This window comes from Physeter macrocephalus, chromosome 8 (assembly GCF_002837175.3).
Source record: "Physeter macrocephalus isolate SW-GA chromosome 8, ASM283717v5, whole genome shotgun sequence".
NCBI classification, from domain to species: Eukaryota; Metazoa; Chordata; class Mammalia; order Artiodactyla; family Physeteridae; genus Physeter; species Physeter macrocephalus.
In genome coordinates, this window is record NC_041221.1 from 120507269 (window position 1) to 120526623 (window position 19355).

General features: G+C 36.4%; 1 protein-coding gene across 7 annotated transcripts in view; it reads right to left on the reverse strand.

Annotated features, from left to right (window-relative positions):
- Positions 1–5328: 5328 nt before the first annotated feature.
- Positions 5329–19355, reverse strand: part of CEP120 (centrosomal protein 120) — a 79262-nt gene continuing 65235 nt past the window's right edge. For all 7 annotated transcript variants that reach the window (XM_007108488.4, XM_007108487.4, XM_007108486.4 and 4 more), the window contains 2 exons: positions 11508–11653; positions 5329–7177 (listed from right to left, as the gene is read on the reverse strand). In XM_007108488.4, the coding sequence (XP_007108550.1) occupies positions 6943–7177; positions 11508–11653 (381 nt within the window). In that variant the 3' untranslated portion in view covers positions 5329–6942. The remainder of the gene's footprint in view (positions 7178–11507; positions 11654–19355) is intronic.

A 19355-nucleotide genomic window follows, 5' to 3' on the forward strand; every position in this document is an offset into this window, starting at 1 on the left:
AGAAACAGAACAGTGAGTGTAGATAAAGGACGAGGAGAAGGAAAATGCAGAAATGCTATTTTGGTCATTCTTTGCTGTTGATTACATGAAGGGATTGGAGGCGCACTGTCACCTATAGTTTTTACTGATAACCATGAAGGGTATAGTCTCTTTCCAAGATAACATACTAGGAAGAACGATAGTTAATACTTTATATATAACTACAGTTGACCCTTGAACAACATGGGTTTGAACTGTATGGGTCCACTTATACAAATAATATACTATAGAACTATGTGATCTGTGGTTGAATCTTCAGATGCAGAACCGCAGGTAGGAGGGCTGTCCTAAAGTTACAGGTGGATTTTTGACTGCCAGGTTGGCACTGCTAACACATGTATTGTTCAATAATCAACTGTATGTAGAACTGTATACTACATAAAGCACTTACATATAGTGTGTATGTGTATATATATATATAATATGTAATAAATCTATATAAATCTATAATTTGATCTCTGTGGAACAGGCAGATTATTCTCTTTCACTTGGTAGAACAGCATGCCACTAGCAATTGCTAAATATGTACACACACTGAAGGAAGCATTGAAATGAATACTGCACATGTGCTCCAAATTTTAAATTTAGATTCATGCCAGAATATACTAGATTGACAATTACTTCTCATGTGTACGTATACTGCTGGATTCATAGATATATTCAGATAGATCTGGACAGTGACACTGAGGTTCAAGTGATAATATAAGGGGTAAAGAGTAATCGAACCAGTGAACCCACCTGACAATTTTATAGACCTTAGGAAGAAAAAGAAAAGGTATACCAGAGGAAAATTGAGGTGTGAGCTCTTCTTTCCACTCTTTCTTTCTGTTTTTCTTTCTCCTTCTTTCTTTCTTCCTTTTTTTTGGGAGGGGGGGTTTATAAAGAATCTTTTACAGACAAATTTTGGGTGTCATTTGTTCCTGGTAAACACTTATACATTCATAGGGAGATAAGAGAGAAAGAAGTGTGGATTGATAACAGGGAAAGAGGTGGTAGGCCAAATGTGGGCTGGCTATTACAGTTTTTATTGGTGAAAAAAGTCTGTGGGCTAAATCACTTCTGAAGACTATTTATAAAACTTTCCTATTTGGTACCTTTATTCTCTTTGTGCAAATTTTACAAATTTCAGTCGGTTACCTAAATAAACTTCTGCCAGAAACCTTCAAGAGAATACCATTAATCTCATCTGCCAACAATGAAGCTAAATCAGGAATTGAAAGTTCCTTCCTTGAAGCAACAACCAGGCACTACACCAGTCTGCTATACTATCTCATCCAATCTAAACAGGATGACTCAAGATATGTGCTGAATATTAATATCTTGAGTTCTTGATTTGACATCCCATTTTCAGGGCATCTTTGCACACAATCTGAACTGAATTCAAGTAATGCAATAATAGCCTTGCTTGAAATTCAGAATTTCTCTCAAGAAAACAGATGGAAATTTTAGTAACCAAATCTTTCTCAATTTTTCAGATTACAGAAAGTCATAGAAATGAAATGAGTTCTTTAATGCTTTTAAATCTTGCTCCATCTATTCATTAATATGAGAATTTGCTAAAAAACTGAGCAAATCTACTAGGCATAGACTCTCACTATTGGGTTGGCATTCACTAAAATTTACAATGTCAAAGTACGATTTTGCAATAATATTTCATTTGCTCTGGCCAAGTTTTAATCTAAAATATTGAGGAAAATTCAGCACTCATCCAATGGATCTGCATGCTTTTGACTAGTTAACATGTTAATCAAGAAAAGGGTTGTGCTGTCCAACTATTAGATAAGCTATTTGGAAAAGAAAAAATATTTGTCTGTGAGTTTGTGGATGAAATGTTTCCAAGAAGAAATTATAAATGGACCCTATTTTAGTTCTCTCCTATTATGAATGACAGGTTTAACATTCTTAGAAACCCTAAGAATATAATGACTACATCTTTAAAAGCCTCTAGGGATTATTGTACATTAACGTATCAGAGTCAGTAAATTATTTATCTATAAATTAATCTTTCTAAACAGATTTCCACCCCCCTTCAATTTGAAAGCTAAACTTCTCAGTCTCTATTTCAGCAACTTTATATCTGAAGAGCCTACATCTGTAAAAACATTTCTAATGAAAACATGAAGACAACCCCCAGAGAAGCAAATAAAATGAGATTTAAGTATATAGCAGCCTTTCTACAGTTACATTCCTAACAATAGTGGGTTCTAATTTGATGCCAAGTAGAGGTTATATAACAAAATTAGTGAGCACTCTAGTTCTTTTGGTTTCAGTGAAAAATTTAGGGGCTTAAACATTTCTGTCTGTACTTCCACATTTACATCAAGATGGAGGAGTTATGTCTTTGTCTGCCAAGTCACAGAAGCCGAGGGCCCATCGAATAGGAAGATACATAGACTGTGTTCTAGGGCAGGTGGCAGAAGAAGTGCATGCTGGAAAGTCTGGGTTCCGAGGTCTTTGTCCCAGTTGCCAAAACACAAATATCAAAGACGAATTTGAATTTTCAAGTCATACTACGTTAAAAATTATCCACCCAGACTTTATTCAGCACTCCCACACAAACCATTTTGTCAATTAATAAGACCATCAACCAACAATAAGACTACCTCAATTGAAAAGATATTAAGCCTAATTTAGGGAACTAGTAATCCACTGTGAAAAATTATCACTCAAATTTATGTCCATGTTCTGAACTACCTGCTAAATTAAATAACCAGTACTGTTCTGTTTTGTGTTGATTTTGTCATTATTCTTTTTTAAAAGGATAATAAGACCTTAATTTTATAATACATGAAGGCATTACAATTCCAAGTTTCAAGGATGCTCCAATTTTACCTTTAGAGGTTGGGATGAAAAAGTAGCCATTAATTTTCACTAATTTCAGAATTTTCCAACAAAGGCACTACAAACATATAATGAAGTATCTGATCCACTCCTACAATCAAGGAATGAAAAGATAGTATCTTTAAAAATGGCTTGGGGGCTTCCCTGGTGGCGCAGCGGTTGCGCGTCCGCCTGCTGATGCAGGGGAACCGGGTTCGCGCCCCAGTCTGGGAGGATCCCACATGCCACGGAGCGGCTTGGCCCGTGAGCCATGGCCGCTGAGCCTGCGCATCTGGAGCCTGTCCTCCGCGACGGGAGAGGCCACAGCAGAGGGAGGCCCGCATACCACAAAAAAAAAAAAAAAAAAAAAAATTAAAAAAAAAAAAAATGGCTTGCCAGGAGGCTCATGTGCAAAACCCTTTTAGTATTTAAACACTGGGTAGGCAGATTTGAAGCAAACTTTTTTTAAAAATTGTAGTAAAATATACACAACACAAAATTTTAACAATTTTAAGTGTACAATTCAGTGGCGTTACATATATTCACAATGCAACCATTTCCACTATCATCATCCTCAACAGAAACTCTGTACCTATTCAGCAGTAACTCCCCAATTCCTGCACCCCCTCCCCCAGGTAATCTGTTGTACCTTCTGTCTCAATGCAATTGAAGCATACTTTAAAAAAGTCAAACAATCCAACAATCAAATCCCTCAGTTTCAACAGAGCTGGGTCAGTGAGGCCAGGAAAGCGCATTCTCCCAGTACCTCAGTCATTAATTTTTATGGCTATTTTGACTGGCAGACCATACACAATTTTTTCTTCATGAATGCAGCAACTATTGAGTACCTACCTGGGGAAGCCACTGTTTTAGTCCTGGCAAATGGCAGAAAGTAAGACAGACCTAAACTCTGTCCTCATGGACCTTCTATTCTAGTTAACCATGCTTCTCCTTATCCCCACTCTAGAAATCATGTGGGAAAGTATGCAATTTTGATAGGATACCAGTGGCACGACACATGCCCTGTATCAATAATCCATTTCCAGCATAAGAGGACTGCTCAGAGGTGTTACGGCAGAACATTATCTACCATTCACTGTTTTATTTTAGGTCACTGCTTTACTAGGTAATGGATGATAGAACAGCTGAGCTATACTAACTGATTGATAAATGTTATACCCTTATTTGGGCCTTCTGCATCTGTTTCATTTAATTTAACATCTGATAAAATGCTATATACCATAGAAACTGGGCATAGAAAAACACTTAAGGTTTCCAATTTTAGTATCAAATTTGGAATTTCATTTATATGAAATGTCCAGAATAGGCAAATCCACAGACACAGGAAGTAGATAAGTGGCTGTCAAGGGCAGGGGAGAGGGGTAAAGGGGGAATGATTGCTAATGAGTGTGGTGCTTCTTTAGGGGATGGTAAAAACATTTCAGTATTAGATAGCAGTGATGGCTGCACAACTGTGTGAATATACTAAAAATCACGGAAGTGCATACTTTAAAATGGTGAATCCTATGGTATGTGAATTATATCAATAAAAAAGTCAAGTCAGGTATTCAGTCAAGCCAGACACAATGGTAGTGAGAGGCCAAATTTTCAAAGTCCATGCATAGCTACCAGGAGACCCTTTTTATAGACTGTAAGAACCAGGTCAATCAGTCCGTTCTGAGGTGGCTGAGGACAAGCAATATGTACTGGGGCGATCTGAGGACTCAGATTCGGGCTGGGATGTATCTGGACAGAGCAGTAAGTGGATGAGAAAGTCATCTGATCAGACTTGCCTGTTGTAATCTTAAGTTGTTCATGCAGTGCCTTAATACATCCTTAAATCATACTCAAAACTTCCACACCTGCTGGAAGCAACAGGATCCCAAGTCTATATAGAAATCACTGGGATATACCTGTAAAGGAACTCTTTCAATTTATACAGACATGGCACCACACATACCTGGAAGACGTAGTAATACACCTCCCGCGCAGTATGTGCTAGCCTTACACATGGAAACTAGGCTTCCTCCATGAAAAGGAATCACAAACATTTTAAAGGTAAACTTTGTTTCACATGAAAATACCTGATGAAAGGTCTGCTGTTTGTTATATATAGTACTGAGGAAACTTCTTATTCACTCACGTACTCACTTGCTCATTCACTCATCTCTCTACTATGGTCATAACTCAACTCCCAGGCACCGATGATAATTTAGTAAGAGTAATCAGTATAAATACAGTAAATGCCACTTACAAATGAAATGTCTGTTGCTACAGGACCACAAAAAGGTGTTAAAATTTCAGACTCTCCCAATCAATTTTAAAACATATAAAATTATCTATCTGCAATGTAAGCACTTAAAAACCAAAAATACAAAGTAACTTGATACAGGAAGTGCCAAGCACTTGCCCAATCCATTTAACAAAAAAGTAACAGACTGCTCAGAAACTCAAAGATGCATACAAGTATCATTTTTATTTGATAAAATACATAGCCAAAAGATTACTTTAGAGAAGGCAAACCACACATCCATTTTAGAAACGTCCTTTTTGTTTCTTTAAATCTAAGGCCCCCTCTAGTGTTTGAAAACAGTCACATGCAGCACACAGTGCAATTGAAGGCACAGTCACAATATTTACCCAAGACCTTCCCAAATAAAAAGAATACTTCTGTTCCATTCATGTGGCACAAAAATCAATGAGAGAAAATGTCTAGCCATAATTAATACTTAACATTCTTGCTTTAATTCACATATTCATTATTCTCTCAGTAATTTCTCTATTTACTCTTGGGTTGTTTTCAGATTAATACTTGTTAACAAGGGGGGGAGGAAAAAATATATAAAGCGTGTAGGGACTTTAATTTCCCAAACAAGAAATATACCACCTTGAAAACAACAGAAAATTTAGTGTCACCAAATAGCCTATTCTGCTTTTGTGGAAGTTATCAGTAAATAGTATATATTTCCTAAAGTATATACTTAAAATTTATTATATTTGGGAATAAGAAATTTTAAACTACATGTATTTCAAAGCTCACCTAATCTGTGAATTTGCTAATCAAACCTTTTACTACCCTGTAAAAGGAGATGGAAAGTCTTGCTCTGAGGGCAAATGTTGGCTCTGAAGAATACGATGTAAAGGAATTCTTAAAAATTTATACTGACGTGGCACTACATAAATCCAATGACTTAATCTCATGTTCTTTTGTAAAAGACTGATTAAACTCAGGGGGAGTCAAAAATAGTAGGTTTTCACTCTACTTTCTTAGCTAAAGCGTTTATGCGTTTGTTTCCATGTTTTATTACAGAGGGTTTACATTAACTAGTATTACTATTACTGGAAAATGAAATCTCTATTTTCAACAAAAGAAAACAATGCAATCTTGAGCAGGAGACTGACAGAGAAAACTTACTAAGCTATCACTTCATATTCTTAAAAGTTAAGAGTATACTAAAAATTTGAAAATTCAATAGCTGTTGAAACAAGTTTAATCTGTATTAACTTTATTTAAATAAATGACTAATTTGTCACTCAGTAGATCACCAATGGCTTCTCTGCACTGATCCTGCTTTCTGTTTTTGAACTTGTCACCTGCAAATGTTACAAGTTAAAAAAGACAGCTCATCTAAAATGAATTAAATAAAACTAGTTGCATTTACAAGTGGTTTCAACTTTTAAGATACCTCTATTCAAATGAACAGGATAGCATTTTTAAAGTGCAACATATACTCTTTTGGCTCAACATAAAAAATTATGTAACTGGAAATTACTACAGTCATTTCTCTGAGAACAAATTTAGTGAAAAGCTGTTTTGAAAGTTAGCCATGAAATTATAAATTATGAGAAACACTGAAAATTCATTAAAAATGAGAATATAAAATGCAATTACAAATAAACCAGAGTGGGAGAGGCAGCATAAAGTAAATAAAATCGAATAAATACTATACAATAACATACAAAATTCTGCTTATAAAAAACTGAAAATTGCATTGTAAAACATCCATTTTCCCTTCTTTTGAGGGCTTTACTATTAAATTAAAATTTAGACCTGGAGTCTCTGTAAAGATTTTCCAAATGTTATTAATTACTGGCATTGTTTTTTGCCAAAATCTCTCCGATCTGTCGGTCAAGTTCACTTATTATTCGATCCTCATGATTATACACACCCGTCCTCATCAAAGTATCCCTTTCTTCTATGAGGCGAGTCAAATAATCATCCAAACCTTCTTCCAATGCACTGCCATGTGGGCCATCCATTTTTCCACTCGCAATCTCTCTGGAATCCTGGTACTGTTTTTGTTCTTGTTGCCTTAACCTGAGAAGTCAAGAACACTCTAGCAAGCAACAAACACTCTTTTGGTTTTCGGTTAACAACACCACTTAAAAACAAAATGATTTAGTGGTAAAATACACTTTTAGTAATATTTTCAGGAAGAAAACAAAAACCACTTGGTTGGCCAGAGTCCACACTTATAAAAGACAGTTTTGTTTTGTTTTTTTGTGGTACGCGGGCCTCTCACTGCTGTGGCCTCTCCCGTTGCGGAGCGTAGGCTCCGGACGCGCAGGCTCAGCGGCCATGGCTCACGGGCCCAGCTGCTCCGCGGCACGTGGGATCCTCCCGGACCGGGGCACGAACCCGTGTCTCCTGCATCGGCAGGCGGACTCTCAACCACTGCGCCACCAGGGAAGCCCAAAAGACAGTTTTAAAAACAATACTTGTTTTCCTAATTATAAAATATATGAAAACTGTAGAAATTTGGGGAATGTGTAGAAAAGAAAACCATCACAATCTTAACCAGAGATAACCAATCTGAGTAATAATTTTCTGTATTCTCAATTAAAAAATGTATCACTTATTAATATAATGAATATCTTCCTATATCATTACTGATCTTTAGGTTGTTATTAAACCTTTGTTTTTTGAACATAAAATTTTCTAAATTCATCCCACAAATATTTACTCTTACTAAACAGTGCTAGGTTTGGGGGATACTGCAGTTGAATCAAGAAGAAAAGTTCCCGTTATTATGGAGCTTATATTACTAAGTATTCATAGAAAGTGATATTCTATAGATGTGAATGCCTGGTTCAAAGGGCATGTACATTTTAAGAGTTTGTATGGATAGCTTCAAGTTATATTCATGATGATCTTATCTAAGAGATGAAGAAAGGGGAGCAGGTGCCAGCCTGGGATTTGGGTCTTTACAATGGAATATCATCAATCACTTTACCTTGAAAATGGGGAGTATACTTGGCATTACTATCACTTAGTAAGTATACTAAGTTTGGACACAGAGTAGGTTTTAATTTAATTTGGAATCTACAACTAAGACATAACTTTATACTCTACGTAACTGGCTACGAAAATATTTAATTTGCAACTACTCCTAACCTTTGTCTTTATAAATAAGATAAAAAAGCAACTGAGTCTAAGCCCCAGCTTCTAGATGGTCTTCATAGTAAGTAAGCCAATGAGAACCAAATCCACTTCTCAAATTACACATGGCGTGGGGGGGAGAGGGAGGAAGAGCCTGGGAGGAGAGTCCTGCCCTGACAGACAAGGAGCAATGGGTCCCGGAAAGGGTGCATGATCACTGGGAGTGTACAGTTTTGTTTGTTCATATACCTCTCTGAAACCTGAACTGACTCCTAAGATCCCTCACAAAAGATCAAGAAACTAAGGTATACAATCCAAAAAGGACACCAAATACCTCTAACTGTTCTAAGAAAAAAACCCTAAATAGTGAAGGCCCTGTGCTTTGGGACTGGGGTGGAGATCAAGTGATTAATGGGACACTAGTAAAACTGAGCAACACATGGAGATGAGTAAGAGAAGATTTCTGAATAGTTGTTTCCCCTACTCTACCTCTTACAGCTCTCTTGGAGGAAGAGGTCCTCTTGGGAGATTAATGACACACAGTGCCAAACTATGTACCAGGAAGTTCAACCATTTCCCTGTTCATCTGTTTATGCATGAAGGACAAATGAAATTTTTACACAACTGAGAGATTATCCCTATCATGTCTTTACTAAAATGCAATCAACATTCATGATCACAACAGGATTTTAGAACCCTGTGGCTGAAGAAGTCCATCATAAAGTTATGAAAGGAAACTTTACTTCCCTGACAAACACTATGTATGGACTCCACTCACCCAGCTTCGTATCACTAGGAACCTACTGCTTTTAGAATTGCTCTGTTAGAAAGTTCCTTCTTATATTGAACTCAGTATGCGCCTTTATACTTTCCAATAACTGGCTATGGTTCTGTTCAAGAGGAAATCCTACTGAATTATTTTTAACATGGTAGCCCTCCAGATATCTGAAGAGAGCTTTCTAATACTTTGCCCAAGAATTCTCTACAAATTAATAACCCTCACTTTCCTAACCACTTATTGGTCACATTCCTTTGGCAGCTCTCTAGGTAGCTGATTTCCCTTAAAGTCTGTTGCACACTGGTAAGAACAACCCAGAGGTGGTTTTACCACAGTGTGTATTGAACACTCCTTCTATGAATGTCCCTAACTGCACTGGCTCTTTGGCAGCCAAGTCACAGTTAGTAGTAGTCACTTAAACCCTCCTAGGCTTCCTCACATCAACTGTTTTATTATGTCTTGCCCATCACTTAAGAGATTTTTCTTATAATTTATACAGAGAACTCTACTTTTGTTTCTAATGTATTTAATCTTGTTGGTTTCAGTTCTCCCTAAATCTTAATTTATTAAGACATTAATAATAAGTTTTAATTTTATATGACCTATCGGCAAAGAGCTATCTTTGTTTAAACCACCAAAACAGTGCTCAGCAAACAGTAGGTGCTTAATATGTATTTGCTAAACTAAAACAAATTGCTATATATAATAGCAAAATTTTGCAAGGCAAAGGACATGTTAAAATTAATTTGTAATATCTTCCAAACCTATGACACAGTAGATACCAAATAAATATGTGCTGAATGAAAAGAGAGTAATAGTGTGAATTGAGCCCTGTAGCATGCATTATAGACCTTAACCTTTTCCAACTGATATTTATACATTAATATTCTAAATGCAGTGGTGTAATTCAGCTCCAAACCACCTAATATAGTGACTGAATTTTCCCCATTTATATAGGGATATATCATGGGATATTCTGTCAAATGTATGTCCTATGTACACATTGTGTCCTCCCAAAATTCATATGTTAAAGCCCCAGCCCACAAAGGTACCTGGAGATGGAACCTTTGGGAGATGATTAGGTTTAGAAGAGATCATGAGCGGGTGTGTGTGTGTGTGTGTGTGTGTGTGTGTGTGTGTGTGTGTGTGTGTGTGTGTGTGTGTGTGTGTGTGTAGAAGAGATCATGAGCGGGTGTGTGTGTGTGTGTGTGTGTGTGTGTGTGTGTGTGTGTGTGTGTGTCATGATGAGATTTAGGCACTTATTAGAAGAGACACAGGAGAGCTTGTGAGGACACAGCGGTAAGGCAGCTGTCTAACAAGTCAGGAAGAGTCCTCACCAGAAACTAACCATGCTGGCACTCTGATCTTGAACTTTTAGCCTCCAGAACTGTGAGAAAATAAATTTCTGTTGTTTAAGCCACCCAATCTATGGTATTTTGTTATGCCAGCCTGAGCTAAGACAGTATGCTTCGCTGCAACAAAAATACTAGTCTCTTGCTAAACTAAGTTAGAAAGTCTTCCTGTACACTCCCCTCAAAAAGACAGTAATTTGTTCTAATACTGCTTCCTAATGATTACTTTTCTAACATGAAATACTTGAAATTGTAACTAAGATGAACATGACACTAATAGAGACGCCCATTGTTGCAGAGTAGCTAAAAATACAACCTCTGGGGGCTTCCCTGGTGGCGCAGTGGTTGAGAGTCTGGCTGCCAATGCAGGGGACAAGGGTTCGTGCACCGGTCCGGGAAGATTCCCCATGCTGCAGAGCGGCTGGGCCTGTGAGCCATGGCTGCTGAGCCTGCGCATCCGGAGCCCGTGCTCCGCAACAGGAGAGGCCACAACAGTGAGAGGCCCGCGTACCGCAAAAAAAAAAAAAAAAAAAAAAAAACAAACAACCTCTGGAATCAGATATGAACTCTGGCTCCCTGAGTTACTAGCTGTATGACCTTGGAAAGGGTACTTAAATCTCTTTAATCCTTGGTTTCTTCATCTTGAAATGGGGATAATATCTTCCTCAAAAAGTTGCTTCGAGGATTAAAAAAAAGTGGAGATAGGCATATAAGGCATTTAAAATAGCTGCTGACACACAGGGCAATAATTAAGAGCTATATTCTGTATTACTTACATTAATAATATAACAATATTTGAAATTTCTTATACTTTATATAATTAAAAATTCAGTATAATCAATTACCTTGAAAGAGTAGCAATAAACCTAAAATAGTCACACAGGAATAAAATTTAAAGTACTAATGCTATGAGTGGAAACAAAAAAGCTAACTACGGCTACGTTCATGGCAAAAAAATGTTAAAAGTAACAGTCTTTGGCAAAGATTTTCTATCGTATAACTCAGCTACATTTTATATATGATGTACCTTATTCTTGAAAGACCTGATGTTGTACTTTCCCTAGACCAATGATTAAATAAAAAGTTGTCCTATTTGAACTTCTTTGTATGAAAAAAAGTAATTTTTTAGTTATTATACCTGTTCAGTTCATTTCTTATATCCAACAATTCTTGTCTCTCGGTGTTTACTGTATCTTTTTCCTCAGCAGCCAAGTAACGTAGTCTCATCTGTTCCAACTCTTCTTGCTGTTTTTTAAGACGAGCCATCTGACTTTCTTGCTCCCGCTTGAAAGAAACAAGCCAGATCTCTAATGTTAGGAATAAATATATTTATATGACTTTGACTTATGATTATAATCCTCCTTGACAGCACCCATAATAGAGCCACACACTGCAGATTCTTTCTATTATCTAGAAAGCCCAGGTTCTCTTTACAAACTTTTCTGTGATTTCCCTTCTTGTTATAAGCCATAACCACTCATGGCCCAATCAGTGATTGAGGTTAGCTAAATATCGTAAGATCTAATAGTAGTTAGAGGCAAGAAGAGTCTGCTGTCAACACAATGAGTTGCCACAGGACCAATGGTAAGAGTAGTATTTAAGAAATGGTTAATTATACAAAATTATCTAAGAAATTACAATTATATAAAGGAATGATAAGTTATACAAATTAATTATACAAAATATAAATTATACAGAGGTACCAAGAAAGATTCAATAACTGTCCCTGTACTAGTAACTCTGCTCCTACCTCAAGAAATAATGCCTTTCCACTCTTTTCTTGAGGCTTACGTAGAAATGTATGCACATGATAAAATTTCTTTTATATAAATGTGTGACATTCCACACAATCGATATTCCATGATTTAGTCAACCACTCTCTCAATAACAGACATTTTGGAATGCTGCAGTAAGACATTCTGTCATCTAACATAGTTAGCTCATGAATCTTTCTATATATTTCCTTAGGGACCACAAGTGCTTTTCTTTCTTTAGGACAGAACCCCTAAATGGGAAAGCTTGGATCAAGAGGTAACATCATCTCTTTTAAAAAAGAAGCATTTACTGAATAATAACAAAACTACCAAATCATAAAGGTGCACTTTGGTCAAATTTTACAAAGTGAACTACTCACATAACCACCATCCAGAACAAGAAACAGATTATTATAACCCCAGAAGCCCCTCTGTGTTCCCGCCCAAGTCACTGACCACTCATCCTTCACCAAAGATAGGACTAATTTCTAACACCATGAATAAGTTTTCACCGCTTTGAACTTTGTGTACGTGGAACTGTACAGTGTAAGTTTATGTCTGGCTTCTTTCGCTAAACATTTTTTCAGATCCGTTCGTATTATGTGTAGTTGATGATTCACAGTACTACATAGCATTCTATTGGATGAATATACAGTCTTTTCATTCCACTGCCGAGGGACATTTGCGTTAGTTTCCAGTTTTGTATTATAAAGCTGATGTGAACATTATTGTACATTCACGGACTTTTGTATGCATTTCTACTGAGTATATATATACCTGCGATTCAAACTGCTGGGTCCTTGGGTATAAGAATTTCAATATCAGTAAACATGGTCTGTTTTTTAAAGTAATAGTACTAATTTACACCCCATGTAAACATTCCAGTGCTCTATACTCTTGCCAAAACTGGGTAATGTCAGTTTTCTCTTTTTTTTTTTTTTCATTTAAACCATTCTGATGACTTATGTAGTGGTATCTTGATTTTATTTTGCATTTTTTCAAATACTAATGAGGTTGAACGTGTTTTAATATTTTTAAAGGCATTCTTATTCTGTAAAGTTCCTGTTCAACCATTTGGCCCTTTGCTCTACTTGGCAGTCCATCCTTCCTTATTGATATACGTGTGGTTCTTTACATATACTGGATAAATCCTTTGTCAATTATTTAAATTGTAAATATTTTCCACTAGTCTTTGTTTTGCCTTTTACTTTAATGGTGTTTTGTTTTGTTTTTTTCTTTGCGATACGCGGGCCTCTCACCGCTGTGGCTTCTCCCGTGGCGGAGCACAGTCTCCGGACGCGCAGGCCCAGCGGCCATGGCTCACGGGCCCAGCCGCTCCATGGCATGCGGGATCTTCCCGGACCGGGGCACGAACCCGTGTCCCCTGCATCGGCAGGCGGGCCCCCAACCACTCCGCCACCAGGGAAGCCCTAATGGTGTTTTTTACTTAATTCTAATATGGTCCAAATTTATCTTTTTGTCTGCCTCAGTTGTTTTTAATTTTTTTTTATTTATTTGGTTGCATGGGGTCTTAGTTGCGGCACGCATGTGGAATCTAGTTCCCTGACCAGGGATCGAACCCGGGCCCCCTGCAATGGTAGCATGGGGTCTTATCCACTGTGCCACCAGGGAAGTCCCTACGTGCCTGTTTTGAAGACACTACTTCACATTACCCTCTTGAAGCTTCATTTATCAAAAATTCATATGCAAGTGGTTTTGTGTATGGTGAGATCAAGTTTCTTCTTCTCCACATACAGAGCTCCAATTGACTTAGCAACATTTACTGGAAAACAACTTTTTCCCCCACTGGTTGGCAGCATCACCTGTTATACATCACCTCTGTCCTTTTATGTATGAGTTGTTTCTGGATTCTCTATTGTTCCATTAAACTTCACTGTCTTAATTACTGTAACTTTTGTAACAATAACTCTGGATATTTGATAGTATGTCTTCTGTCTTCAAAATTCTTTTAGTTATTCTTGACTTCTGTATTTTCATATAAATATCAATTTCTAGGGTTGAAAAAAAAAGGCCTGCTGGAACTGCTTATGATTATGCTGAATCTACAAATCAATTTGGCCAAAACCATTATCTTTACAATATTAATTCTTCAAACAGTGAACATAGTTTACCTCTCCAATTATTCAGGTCTTCTTTAATTTTGTTTAACAGTATTTTATACTTCTCTATATACTGAGTAGCATCTTTCTTTGAATGTGCGCCTAGGAGTTTCAAGCTTTTAAATGCTACTGCAAATGGCAGAGTTTTAAAATTTCTGTTCTCTGTCTCTGGTATAGAGAATTAAAATTGATATTTACATACTCATTTTGTTTCCAGCAAACTTGCTAAACTCACTCAGGTCATCTGTAGATACTTTCTGGTTTTCCATGTACATAACAACTGTCATCTGCAAATGACAACAGTTTTATTTTTTCCTTTCCAGATGATAGACCCTTTCTCTCTCGGCCTGTTACACTGGATAGAACCTCTAGTACAATATTAAGAAATCATAATAGAGGGCATTTTTCTCTCATTCCTGATCTCAGAGGAAAACCTTTAAGAAATATTTTTTGGTAGGTTTTATTAGATTAAGAAATTTCCCCTACATTCTTAGTTTGCTAAGAATTGTTACTATGAATGGGTACTGATTTTTTCTGCATTTTTGATAGGAGCATTTAATTTCTTCTCCTTTTTTTTTTCTTTCATAAATTTATTTATTTTTGGCTGCGTGCGGGCTTTCTCTAGTTGTGGTGAGCGGGCTTCTCATTGCAGTAGCTTCTCTGAGTTTCGTAGCTTGGGCTCTAGGCACACAGGCTTCAGTAGTTGCGGCACATGGGCTCAGTAGTTGTGGCACACGGGCTTAGTTGCTCTGCGGCATGTGGGATCTTCCCGGGCCAGGGATCGAACCCGTGTTCCTTGCATTGGCAGGCGGATTCTCAACCACTGCACCACCAGGGAAGTCCTTTATTTTTTAAGGAGGTAAATAGTCAACTTCCCCTTTAATAAATACACTTAGTTGTGATGCTTACAAGTTTTATATCTATGTTCATGAGACTGGCCAATTAATTTTCTTATAATGTCCTTGTCAGATTTTAGGATCAAGATAATGCTGGTTTCATTTTTTTTAAAAGTGAGAAGTATTCTCTCTTCATAGTTTCTGGGACAGTTTGTGTAAGATTAGCGTTAGTTCTTTCTAAAATGTTTACTAAAATTGAAACGTGAAGCCATTTAGGTCTGGAGTCTTCTTTTGGTGAAGGTTTTTCATTACATATTAAATTTCTCTAATAGCTATATGACTACTTCTATTATCTGTTTCTTTTTGTATTGGTTTTGTGAGTTCTGTGTCTCATATTCACATCAAAATTTCATACCATTCTCTTATCTCCTTAAATGTCTGTGGATCTGTAGCCCTGTCCCATTTTTTTTTAAACCTTGATATTGGGAGTTAACTGCCTGTTGTTTTGGTCCTTGAACACTCTTTGCCAACTTTGTTGATGTTGCTGTACATTTTCCCCATATTTCATCAATTTTTACTCATTTTGATTATTTCCTTCCTTCTAATTTCCTGTTTGGTTATTGACTGTTTGAAAGGGATAGAGAGTAGATTTCACGCTTTTCTTATTGATAATTTTCAAGTGAACCTGAGGCTATAAATCTCCTTAAGCACAATTTTCATTAAAGCTCATGTCTTGACATGTTTTAATTATTTAGTTCAAAACATTTTCTAATTTCATTTGTGGTCTCCAATTTAGCCATGGGTTATAAGAAGTGTACTATTTCAATCATGGGGGATACTTATTATCTTATTACTAATTTCTAGCTTAATCACATTGTGCTCAGAGAACATATTCTGAATTACAATCCTCTGAAATTTGTTTAGAATTGCTGTTCGATTCAGCATGAGCAATTTAGCTAAATGTTCCAGTGCACCAGAAAATGATGTGTATCCTGGGACTTTTTTGATGAAGTATTCTACATATAACAATGGTTAGGTCATCTAAGTCTTCTAAATCTTATTATCCATTGTTGGTTTGCCCTTTCAGTTCCCAGGAGAGTTATGGTAAAATCTACCATTATTACGCATTTGTTCATTTCTCCTTTTAGTTCTATTAATTTTTGCTTTATATAAATTTGTGGCTGTTACCACGAACACTCAATGTAGAATTGTTGTCAACTTCTAGGTGACTGACCCTTTTATGATTATGAAAACTCTTAATCTACAGTAATGCCTCTTGCCCTAGAGTCTAAGCTCTGTGGGTTATTAATGTAGCATACAATTTCCCCTCTTTTTAAATTCAACCATTTTGTACTCTTATAGCTAAAGCGTCCTTATATTTAAGTCACATACTGTTTTTTTTTTAAATTCAGGTTTTAGTTGAATATGTCTTTAATAATGTTATTCAGTCCATTTATATTTAAAGAAATGGATGATATATATGGGTTTAAATCTTTACATATTACTATTTTCTACTTCTTCCATCTATTTTAGGTTCTGCTTCTCTCCTTTTGTCCTTTTTTAGGTTAATCTAATATTTTCTCATTCTATTTTTCCCTTCTATCAGCTTATTTTTACTCTTCTTTTACATAGAAATTAGGACCTTTACAACTTCACAGACAATGCAACATACTTTAAACATTTTAACTCTATTTATCCCTTCATATCTTTTGTACTATTATTTGCCATGAATTTTAATTCTCTATATATTTTAAACCCAACAAATACTGTGATTATTGTTTTCTCCCAATTTTTGTTAGTCTGAAAGTCTTACATCACTTTCAATAATGAAGTACATTTTCACTGGATACTGAATTTAGGTGGGCCATTACTTCCTTTCAGTACTTTAAGGATGTTACTCCACTGTTTTATGAATTTCTTTACTACTGTTGAAAGTTCATCTGTCAATCTCACTGTTGCTCCTGTGAAGGAAACATTTCCCTCTTCATCCATGGCTTTAAATATTTTCTTTGCTTTGGGGCTATTTTTTTTTTAATTAATTTTTATTGGAGTACAGTTGATTTACAATGTTGTGTTAGTTTCTGCTCTACAGCAAAGTGAATCAGTTATACATATACATATATCCACTCTTTTTCAGATTCTTTTCCCATATAGGTCATTACAAAATACTGAGTAGACTTCCCTGTGCTATACAGTAGGTTCTTATTTGTTAACTATTTTATATATAGTAGTGTGTATATGTCAATCCCAAACTTCTAACTTACCCCTCCTTCCCCCTTTCCCCCTGGTAACCATAAGTTTGTTTTCTATAACTGTGACTCTATTTGTTTTGTAAATAAGTTCATTTATACCATTTTTTTAGATTCCACATATACGTGATATCATATGATCTTTTTCTTTCTCTGACTTACTTCACTCAGTATGACAATCTCTAGGTCCATTCATGTTGCTGCAAATGGCATTATTTCATTCTTTTTTATGGCTGAGTAATATTCCACTGTACATATGTACCATATCTTCCTTATCCCTTCCTCTGTCAATGGATAGTTAGGTTGCTTCCATGTCCTGGCTATTGTAAATAGTGCTGCAATGAACACTCGGTGCATGTATCTTTTCGAATTATGGTTTTCTCCAGATATATACCCAAGAGTGGGATTGCTGGATCACATGGTAGCTGTTTTTTAAGTAACCTCCATACTGTTTTCCATAGTAGTTGTACCAATTTACATTGAAACCAACAGTGTAGGAGGGTTCCCTTTTCTCTACACCCTCTCCAGCATTTATCATTTGTAGACCTTTTTATGATGGCCATTCTGACCAGTGTGAGGTGATACCTCATTGTAGTTTTGACTTGCATTTCTCTAATAACTAGTGATGTTGAGCCTCTTTTCATGTACTTTTTGGCCATGTGTATGTCTTCCTTGGAGAACTGTCTATTCAGATCTTCTGCCCAGTTTTTGATTGGGTTGTTTGTTTTTTTCATATTGAGCTGCATGAGCTGTTTGTATATCTTGGAGATTAATCCCTTGTCAGTAGCTTCGTTTGCAAATATTTTCTCCCATTCTAAGGGTTGTCTTTCTGTCTTGTTTATGGTTTCCTTTGCTGTGCAAAAGCTTTTAAGTTTCATTAGGTCCCATTTATTTTTGTTTTCATTTTCATTACTCTAGGTGGTGGATCCGAAAAGATATTGTTGCGATTTATGTCAGAGAGTTTCTGCCTGTGTTTTCCTCTAAGAGTTTTATAGTGTCTGGTCTTACATTTAGGTGTTTAATCCATTTTGAGTTTATTTTTGTGTAAGGTGTTAGAGAATGTTCTAATTTCATACTTGTACATGCAGCTGCCCAGTTTTCCCAGAACCACTTATTAAAGTGGCTGTCTTTTCTCCATTGTATATTCTTGCCTCCTTTGTCATAGATTAGGTGACCATGGGTGCATGGGCTTATCTCTGGACTTTCTATCCTGTTCCATTGATCTAGATTTCTTTCTTTGTGCCAGTACCATACCGTTTTGATGACTGTAGCTTTGTAGTATAGTCTGAAGCCAGGGAATCTGATTCCCCCAGCTCTGTTTTTCTTTCTCAAGATTGCTTTGGCTATTTGGGGTCTTTTGTGTTTCTGCAGAAATTGTAAATTTTTTTGTTCTAATTTGGTGAAAAATGCTATTGGTAATTTGATAGGGGTTGCACTGAATCTGTAGATTGCCTTGGGTAGTATAGTCATTTTGACAATATTGATTCTTCCAATCCAAGAACGTGGTATATCTTTCCATCTCTTTGTGTCATCTTTGATTTCTTTCATCTGTATCTTATAGTTTTCTGAGTACAGGTCTTTTGCCTCCTTAGGTAGGTTTATTCCTGGGTATTTTATTCTTTTTGATGCAATGGTAAATGGGATTGTTTCCTTAATTTCTCTTCTGATCTTTCATTGTTAGTGTATAGGAATGCAAGAGATTTCTGTGTATTAATTTTGTATCCTGCAACTTTACCAAATTCATTAACGAGCTCTAGTAGTTTGACTATTTTAAATTATTTATAAAAGAGACCCGGTAGAGTTCTCTAGCTCTTCTCTTATGTGAAGACAGTGGAAAGCTGGCCATTTATGAACTGGGAAGTGGGCCCTCTCCAGACACAGGACTTGACCATGTGTACACTTTGATTTCAGACTTCCAGCCTTCAGAAATGTGAGAAACAAATTTCTGTTGTTTATAAGCCATCTAGTCTGTGCTATTTGGTTACAGCAGCCCAAACAGACTAAGACAGGGGTCTGTGGCTACACAA